Source organism: Lepisma saccharinum, chromosome 4 (assembly GCF_977018435.1).
Source record: "Lepisma saccharinum chromosome 4, izLepSacc3.1, whole genome shotgun sequence".
Classification (NCBI taxonomy): Eukaryota; Metazoa; Arthropoda; class Insecta; order Zygentoma; family Lepismatidae; genus Lepisma; species Lepisma saccharinum.
The window spans coordinates 91,696,285-91,706,507 of NC_139232.1; the positions used below are offsets into that span (position 1 = coordinate 91,696,285).

Below are 10,223 nucleotides of genomic sequence, written 5' to 3' on the forward strand. Positions count from 1 at the left end.
TCTATTTTATCATCAGGAATTATGCTCCTTTTTTTTATTTGTGTCCCACATGAGTTATAATAACTAGGGCCCGTGACTTTATGTCCTTTAAAATTTTAAAATATGTGTGTAATTATGTCATAAAAAGTTTAAAATATGCCATGAGAAATTTTAAAAAAATGTAAAAAATGCAGAAATATTCCCAGTAATGCCAAACAAATGCACAACAGTAGTTTCGAATTTCTCATTATACGAGATGTTACTATCTTCCAGGAAAAATCGACCAGTGTGTGTGTAGGGGGGGGGGAGTTATCGAAGTCAGAATCCCTTTAACCGAAGGATGAAATGAAAAAAAAATCAGTATTTTCCATAAATACTGAAGCTATTGTGAGGTTCACTGAAATTATCATAAGTTTCATTCCTGTTCATTCAGATAAACAAGCTCGCCACAGCTCTGGTAAATCTAGGCAATAAATACACAAACACAACTTTTTTTAGGCAGATTTTGATGTCTAAATCCTGCAATGTTGAAGATCTCTTCGAATGTCCTGTTCCGGTTTCACCCAACTTGCAAAACATAATATTGTTGTCTGTGGAGAACACACCACTCCCAAATTCTGTAACATGGCCTCTCAGTCTCACCGCCACATGTTCCTTTACGTCCTATTCTATTCGTTCGCACTGCTACACACTGATGCGTGCGTAGCTTAAACGACAAGTGATCTTGAAACTCCCGTATTCGATTGTAGATAGAGTGAGAGCTGTAATGTACCTAAAGCTATTTTCAGTTTTGACTGATTGTTATGAGCAGCGAGAAAAAGGTAATGAAATCAGAACACCCTAAACTTGTTTACTTCCCGTGCACAACAATGTGAGATAACATTTTTCCTTAATAACGTTTGCACAGTTATGGGGGGCGTATTATTTTTCTGTACTATAGAGTGTCTCAACCTTAAAAGTCAGTATGGAAGTAAATGTAGTACTTCCCTCTCTCTCTAATACATGAGTTTTGCCAATAGCTCTGTCCATCTCTACCACCGCTGCGTTGAGTGATGTTTCAAAATTTACAAAATGTAAAAGTCAAAAATTTCAAACAGTGAAATCATTATCCTGTAGAGTTTGTTATGCTCTACTTACTGACGGCATTGTATAACCTGTCATAAATTCATTTGATCTGAATTTTTCATAATTATGCAATTTTGCAAAACGCTTAATTTCATTCTAGTAAATACTTCAAGAGCCATAAATATCAAACCGATTGAAGAACTTCGCCAATTTTTATTTTCTACAGGATCTATGATGCTTGTAGATATAATATTCTTCGCCTGAGTGAATTAATTTGCTTACGAGGAGAGTTATATATATTTACATTGGATATTTTGTATAAATCATCAGACCGTAACACGAAAAGGTTGGCTAGCGAGAAACTTTTCGGTTTGTCCCGATACACATGCAGACCAAGTAAGAAAAGTGTTGACCATTGTTTGAAGTTATTTTTAGAATGCATTGTTACTCCACAACACCGTTATTTATTCCGCAATCGTAGTTTGTTTATGCGGGATGTCTCGCGTATCAAATTCATTCCGCGATACCAAGGTTACAAATCAGTTGCAGGCAGGTGCCCCGGTTCGTAGGAAGTGCAGTGTGCTTTATTTTCCGTAAAAAATGTATCTTAATGTCTGTTTTTGCATTTATTTAATTCTGTTTATGTAAAGGATACAACATTCAACGAAAGAAGTTACAATATTTGCGTTGTGTATTACACATATAATGCAAATGTAAAATGGTAAATTGTTACGTCGAAATATAAACATTTAGATGCAAATCTTGAGGTAACTATCGGTTTTTTTCCCCTAAATGCATCAAATACATAGATTTTGATGATTTCCTATACGATATTAAAGAAGTAAATTTGTCGCAATCACTAGCGATTAACAGCGACTCGATGCAACTCCGTTTGTTGATCTGGCAACGCCGCGCTCCATTTAACCCATACTGACTTTTTAAGGTTGAGACGCTCTATAGTTGGTAAGAAAAGACTGTAGCTGCTCTTAATTTCTTAGTTCGTAATTTCCTTTTCCTGCCATCGATACTATAAACTATCCGTTGCTCTAAAGGTACGAAGAGTAAATTATAAAATAATCGATTACAGTAAAACCTCGTTAATCCGGACTAATGGGGGATAAGTTGACCGGTTTAACGAAAGTCCGGATTAACTTAAATATCCTAAAAGAACAGCAGAATGTGCATTAAGACTCCGTTTATAGCAACCAAACACGTTTGTTATGGTGTATTAAAAGGGCATAGTACACTATACAGTACAGTACAAAGTCTGCGGGAAAGAGAATTCCATTAGTGGTTCACTGCCTTTTCTTTAGGATGTTCTCTTGTTGACTTCTAGCCATTTTTTTTTTTTGCCTTTTGCCTGTCCGGATTAAGCGAAGTCCGGCTTATTGGGATCCGGATTAACAGAGTTTTACTGTATAAGCAAGACAATTACGAAATTATACAGAAATATGTCTTATTGCGAGAATATTGAAGAAATGTGTTGTAAAAAGGCGAAATTGATTAATTATGTCAAAATATGCCTTATGAAGTTCGTGTATTTCGGTTGATTTTCATCCGATATGTAAAGATATCACTCCAGTATTTGATCCGATGCCAAATAGAAATATGTTATAACATAAAGTCCCGGGCTTTAGTAATAAATCACTCTGCAGAAGTTCCTTAGACAACATAAATCAGCCACAAAATTAACATGAATGATTACTATGTGATTTATCCTGCCAACTGATAGATTGTTTAATTTAATGCAAGTTATATCATGTGGTAAATCTGTTGAAGGCCATCCTTTCTTACCAATATTATACAGGGGGTATCATAACCAATACCGCGAACTAACACAGTTGAAAGTACACGATAATAGAAGCGAAAAAGTCTCAGTACACATGGGTCAGCAAACGAACAGTTTTCGAGATAATCGCGAATGTGTGGATACAAGCCGCCACTGTCTTCATTGTTTGTAAACGTCGTCCTAGTTAGTAAAATGCTAATAATGTGTGCGAATGTGTGGTTAGAAGCCGTCACTGATTGCATTTTGTAAACACTGAGTGCTTTACTCCTTGCACATTCCGAAGCTTCCTCTTTGTTTACAAAACAGAACATTTCCAAGAGATGGCATTGGAAACAAACAGGATGGATATAATCAGTACACAATCTAATCGTACTGTGGAAGTCACGTCAGTTGTGTTCATGGTTTGGCTAACGGCAATGCAAGTGAGGCTGCACGCTTGTACCAAGAAAAATACCCTGCTCGAAGGCACCCCGAGAGTCGCACATTTACAAGGGTACATCAGCGCCTAAGGAAACATTATTATTACTGTATTATTATTATTATTGCATCATTAGCATTATACCAACTAGGATGACGTTTACAAACAATGAAGTCAGTGGCGGCTTGTAACAACACATTCGCAATTATCTCGAAAATGGCTCGTTTGCAGACCCATGTTTACTGAGACTTTTTTTGCTTCTATTATCATGTACTTTCAAATGTGTCAGTTTGCGCTATTACTTATGACACACCCTGTATACAATTCTAAACACTTTACTCTTTTTGTGTTAAGTGATACCTCTATTTGATTCAATTTTGAAATTAGCACATTCTCGGTGCTATTGTTGCGTTTCTCATGACTAGAGCCCGGAAGTTAGGCAAAATGCCTCTTTTTATCTACTGCATATATTGATAAAATTTTTCCGGATATACGTTTCTCATGTTGTTTCGAATGTTTTAGAAACCTTTTCATTTTGCCTATTTTGCCTATTTGGGACCCCACTGCCTATTTTTAATTATAATGCCTTTTTTTGCCTTTTTCAATTAAATTTGACAATTTTTTTTAAAAACAATGTGTATATAAATTATTGTTCTCCCAAAAAACGTTGTTGGCATTTATTTTTCTTTCGTTTATTATGTGACTAATTTTCGCCTTATTTAAGTAATATTGAACTCATGCATGTTTCAACATTGCTGAAGGAGAAAAGTGTGAGAAAAATGTATTTCATGCTCAGTTAGGATATTACCTTTCGGTTAACATTTCCTTGTGCATGATTGACTGCTGAAGTGGACAGGTTGATTTCGAACACAAAGAAGATATTTCTGAAATCTCCCTCTCGAACCCGAAAATTTAAGGAAGTTGAATCTGAGCTTAGTTTACCTCCGCAACCAGTCTTGACCAGATGGGAACCTGGATATCAGCAGCTATATATTATGCTAACAACCTTCAAAAAATCAGTGAGGTGATAGATGCTCTTCCAGAAAATCAAGCGGCTTCAATTCGTGAAGTGAAAAAACTCCTGTGCTATTCAAGTTTATTTTTGCACATTATGGTGCATTCCCAGAGACAATTACAATTACAGAACGTAAAATAACACCTTGTAACATCCATGAAAATGTACGAGGAATCTATGAAGAAGATAATGGAAGTGCCAGGAGAAAAGGGGTCAGCTGTTGCGGAAAAGTGCAAGCGGGTAGTGAGTGCAAATGAGGACTTGAAACAATTTAAAACAATTTGTGATATTCTAAAAGGTGAAAATGCTGTTACCGAAATGCGTCCAGCTACATTAGCTTGTTTTATGTATGCTCCAATAACTTCTGTCGAAGTAGAAATATAATTTTCTATTATGAAAAACATTCTCTCTGACAGACTACTATCAATGAATGTTGAGTAATTAAAAAAAACACCTTGTAGTTATGACGGAGAAAATTGAAATGCTCTTCCCAATGTAGATTTTAACATGTTGCCAGAAATTATAGATAAAAGTAAGCGACTTCAAAATGTGCCTTTTTTCGGTTTATTTTGCCTTTTTTTCATTTTAATGCCTATTTTCCACATTATAAATGCCTTTTTGCCTGCCTATTTTAACGAAAATAAATGCCTGAATTTCCGGGCTCTACTCATGACGGATGGTAAGATATAGAAGGAGCGCTCGGCCGTGAACAGCGGGTGGGGGGGGTGTAGAGTGTGTACTGCTCAACTCAAACGTGGAAGAGAGAGAGAGAGAGAGAGAGAGAGAGAGAACTGATAGAGTACAATGTTGGCCATTGCTCAGCTACTTGTACGATCAGCTCAAATAAATGAGCCAATTTTAAAAATTTAATACCGATATACCATTCGATCAGTACTCCCCCCTCCTTCAACTCCATCTATGAGGGGGTGCTGATAAGCTACTGGCTTTGCTCTCTTCCCATCGTTTCCCTTTCCCGATTCGTATCTCATTTGAAAGTGTGTAATATGAGTATGTTATGGTGGGAAAATAATATTCCTCCCGTAATAGCTTCTTTCTATTTTTCAGGTTTGAAGTAGTCATTGCGGAGGCACAAGTCAGTTTCACGACGGACGGGTTGACCCTTTGTGGCGCCATTCCATGTACTGATCCTTGGTCTCGGGATCTTAGATATGTATCCACGTTTCATCCTCAGTCACTACTCTGCCCAAACAATCCTCTTCACCAGCACGAAACCGAGCCTAAATGGACTCCGATGACTTCACTCTCTGTCGTTTCTGATCACTGTTCAAGCATTTCGGAACCCATTTGACAGAAAGTTTCCTCATGTCCACTACATCATGATGAATCCTATATGTTCCCAGGAGATGGTCATTATCTCTGCAATCTTCTTGGCTGATATTCGCCGATCCATAAGAATCATGTCATGCACAGCATCACATGTTGCCAGATCCGTCACTGCTGAAGGGAGCCCACTGTGGACTTCGTCTTCGACGCTGAAATGTCCGGTCGTGAATCGAGCTCTCCAGATTTTTATGGTGCTGTATGAAGGGCACTTATCTCCCAGTGTCTGTGACATTTCACCGTGAATGTCCTTCGCAGACTTTCCTTGGAGGATTAGAAACTTGATCACACCCCGAACCTCTAGCGTCGTGAAATTGACTAGTGCCTCCGGCATGACTACTTCAAACCTGAAAAATAGAAAGAAGCTATTACGGGAGGAATATTATTTTTGCACGATACCATACTCATATTACACAGTTTCAAATGAGATGTGAATCGAGAATGAGAAGCAACGGAAAGAAAGCAAAACCATCAAGTTATCAGCACCCCCTTATATATATATATCTCAAATTCGGACTTCGATAGTACAGAGACCCTGCAGGTTTAACGGTGTTGATTGGGACTCAGCCAAAGCTAGTCAACACCAAGAGATGTGCTGAATTATTCAAGTGTTTTCACACATATGCGTGCCATCATCTTCAAACACCTGGGCATAATATATTACAGCTCATAGTAGTGTACTCTGTTGGTCATTTTGTAAATAACGCAGGTCAGCCTTGTAACTCTCATTCTTCTAAGATTTTGCTGGACGTTTCTTCTTATTTTTGTTATAGGATTCTGTATATAGCATTTCTGGGTCTGTGGTTAAGATTGGGTTCAAATCTAGATCAAAACTTGCGAAATCCTAGCCACAAGTCAACAAGTTCACAAGGCTCGAAAAGTTTTCATCAAAGAAGCCCATGTTTCGTTTTGTGTTAACATCTGGGAAAACAGCATCCTCTTCAAACCGGGCGTTGTTTTTGTTGAAAAATCCGGAGTCTTATCCAGCAAAGAAGAAGAGGAGGGCGGGGAGGGGGGGGGTGCAAAAAAAAAGAGAAGCCTCGTTGCTGTTGAGCTTACAAATTTCCCAAGACAACCTTGTTATCGCGTTGAAACACTCCACAAGTGGAGACAACCCATTCCAATTTCCATGTTCCCTTTCACCAACCAGGGAAGACGTCGATTTATGGACAGGGAACAGACCGGGCGTCGCAACTCGGTCGGAAGGAAAAAAAAGGGGGGCCTCTTCGCGTTCAACCAAGTACATGAAGAACTTGCTTGTCTGAGGAGACAGCCCTAAGTATTGTGACGTTATCAGCCTCTTCCCTCTAACCAGCCTACGGTACATGACGTACCGAAAATGTGTTCTGTAATAGCGAGATAGCTTAGCGGGGAATATAAATTTTACCTCATTTTCGACGTCCGGGAACAATCTTTTTTTCTGGCTTCCGTTTCGACCTCCCGCTATCTAAAATTGCCTTAAAAATGCCTTTTTAATTCCTTGTCGTAAATTTCTGCCCCGTTTTAAGAGAACGGATTTGTTATCGTCGTATTTTCTTATCAACATTTTTATGTTTTTCAGGTCTACGGAGACTGGACTGTTTACTTGAAGATGTGAAAGTAACCAGTACACATGGAGCCGTCTGTTTTATTCGAGACCATAAGTGCGCATGCGCCAACTAGACGAGTCAATTGCTAAAATAGGGGTGACGGTTGAAATTGTAACATGGACGGGGAAGCAGGTTGCGCGAACATTATCTTTGTTCAAGGACGTAATCAGTGGAGGGTCCAGGGGCCCCGAACCTCCCTCGAAACACTTACCAAGTACTAAAATTAAGTAATCGCCGAACTTACATGAAGGCAAGGATTAAATTGGGATCATACCACTTTCAATTGACAGTACCTAAGAAGATTTATGCACATCACAACTTATCATAATATTCATAAAATATTAGTCAGGATCTTTACGTTTCATCAACTGGACCTAGCATCCTTTTTAGTTATCCCATAAATATTGATTTTACATTTATTTCCTCGCAAGGATAATCATTTTTATGGTAAAGTAACCGATTTTACCTATTCATGTAATAATAAAATCATCAATATTAATACATTCACATATTATTATGAATAGTGCTACATTATATAACGTATTAAATATATGAATTTGAATTATTTTTTAATTCAATATTTGAATCCAGTCGGTAGCGCATGTGACTGCCACGCACGAGACCCGGTTCGATAACCGGAGTGAGCGATTTTAAGTTGGAATTTTTCAGATAATGTCCTTACAATGAGCGGCTCTGGGGTTCAACCAGCATCTAATATATGGTTATCTGCCCACAGAAAACCAAATGCATCAAATCTATCGCCAAAGTGCATCATATGATGCAAATGATTATATCTATCTATGCATATCTGCACCTTAATGCATCATTGATGTGTTTTCTGATGCACCTGCCTGCATCTTTCTCGATGCTGCACTTAAACATTTGGTCTGAACTGTAGACTTTATATGCATTTTTGGCTTCAGCTTATGCATTGACTTTGCTGTGTGTAAGGCGGCGACTTTAGTATTTGTGTAAAGACTTCCGGAGCGTGGTGATGGTCACATCATCTCCAGAAATGGCCGAGATTGTGAAAGTGTGGAACATTACCTTCACATCCTTCCTCCCCATGTGCCTGCACGTCATGTTGAATTGAGCAGAGGGTAGTTTTACCTCTTTACCTTTTACCTTTCAAGGTTATGATTTGAAGCTCAATTCAGCCACCCACGCAACAACTCTGAAAATGTAACCCCCTTTCATGCCTAAACCAGATCTTTCCTGTCCGCCAATTTTTGCGAACGAGCGCTGCCACTGACTCATGAATGAAAGCCGAAAACAAAAGATTGCGTTCACAAAGCAAGACTCTCCAGTCGAAACTTCAACCGTCCGTTGTTTCAGACGGGATAAAATAAGATTAAAAAATCTATACTCATTTATGTGTGAAGAGTTAAGCTTTTCCAAGCGTTAATCCATGCTAGAATGTAAATAAATATAGTGTGATGAGTTTTTAATGTAGATATTATGATTTATCAATTTGGCTTGTTTGTTTATTTATTTTTCGTGGATTTTCGCTTCGTGCAGTATGCTAATTAATTATTTTTCTTTGTTAGCGTCCGTTTATAAGCCATAGAAAACAAGACATTTTCTGCTTATATCCTGTCTATTTAGGGCTATTTAAATAATTGAATTTATTATTGAAACTAAACATTTGGCTGGAATATGATGTGAAAAACTTATTTAGCGTCACCTTTAATCTCTTCGCTCTTCAAATGTAATCTTTTCCCTATTTTTCTCTTCATGTTTATTTATTGCTGCTTTCTGTTTAATGTTTAATACTTTCTAGCTTGCTACAGTTCAAGTTTAATCATCTCGTATCTTCTCCACTCCACTTTTACTACTTTCTCGCTAATACTTTTACATATTTTTTTTTCACTTAAGCTTTAAGCGTTTTGCTCTGTTTCAGGAGCCTCCTAGATGTCGCAGTGATAGCGTCGTCGCCTTGTAATCAAGGAGTCCCGGGTTCGATACCCGGTGGAGGTACAAGTGGTTCGGATCCCACTTTAAACTGTAGGTCCCGTCCCGATTAACCTTACTGTGCATAAAGTGGACTTAAAACACCAAATCAATCCCAGCAATGCTCTGTTTCAGGTTCATGTTTAATCCTTTCACGCTTTGTTATCTTCAGTTTTATCTTTTCGTCCATTGTCTTTTTTTTCACCTTGATTTCTTTTGTCACTTTCCTGAGTCTTTCACGCGTTGACTGCTTCATGTTTAATCCTTTTCTTCTCGTTTTTTATGTTTAATCATTATGTTTCATTTTATTGTATCCTAATGCTTCTAGTATTATCTTCATGTTCCTTTAGTGCTTCACGTTTTATTATTGAGTTCGTTTTGAGCTTCACGTTCAATCCTGTCATTAATTTTCTGTTTGATACTTTATCACGGTGTATCTTTTGTACGTCAAGCTTAATACTTGTGTTCCTTTTCAGCTTCACGTTTAGAACATGTTTTTCTTTTGTGCTTCACGTTTAATACGAATCTAATTAGCAACACACGGCTTCCATCTGTCCCTATTCTGGTAAAGATCATTCCAATCTGTTCTATTCTTATCGATTTCATTTAAGTCAATCTTGACGTTATTTCTCCATATTCGTCTTGGCCTTCCTACTGGTTTCTTACCATCAGGTTTCCCAATAAGAACCACGTAAACTCTTCTTTCCTCGCCCATTCGTGCCATGTGGCCTGCCCACCTAAGTGTTCTTGATTTAATTATTCTAATAATATCTCGACATGAAAACAAATTATAAAGTTCTAAATTATGTAACGTAACCTTCTCCTATCACCTGTCTTCTCATTCCTTTGAGATCCATCTTTTCTTTCCTGAGGATATTATTTTCAAATTCTCTTGATTTATGTTCCTCACGTTTAATCCTGGTATTCCAGTTGTGCTTTATTTTAATTCTGGCTTTCGTATTGTGCTTCAGGTTGAAATCTAGTGTTTTCTGTGCTAAATGTTTAATTCTGGGGTTCATTTTGTGCTTCTCTCTTAACACTTGTGTTCCCTTTGTGCTTCACGTTTAATCCTGGCGT

At 37.8% G+C, this 10,223-nt stretch overlaps 1 protein-coding gene across 1 annotated transcript; it reads right to left on the bottom strand.

Annotated features, from left to right (window-relative positions):
- Positions 1-5,596: 5,596 nt before the first annotated feature.
- LOC145987006 (protein GVQW3-like) lies at positions 5,597-5,941 on the bottom strand. The gene has a single exon (XM_083121469.1). The coding sequence runs from the start codon at positions 5,939-5,941 to the stop codon at positions 5,597-5,599; it is 345 nt and encodes a 114-aa protein (XP_082977595.1).
- Positions 5,942-10,223: the final 4,282 nt, after the last annotated feature.

Bases quoted from the DNA above. Each gene is read 5' to 3' on its own strand.
- LOC145987006 (XM_083121469.1), bottom strand. From the start codon at position 5,941: ATGCCGGAGGCACTAGTCAATTTCACGACGCTAGAGGTTCGGGGTGTG.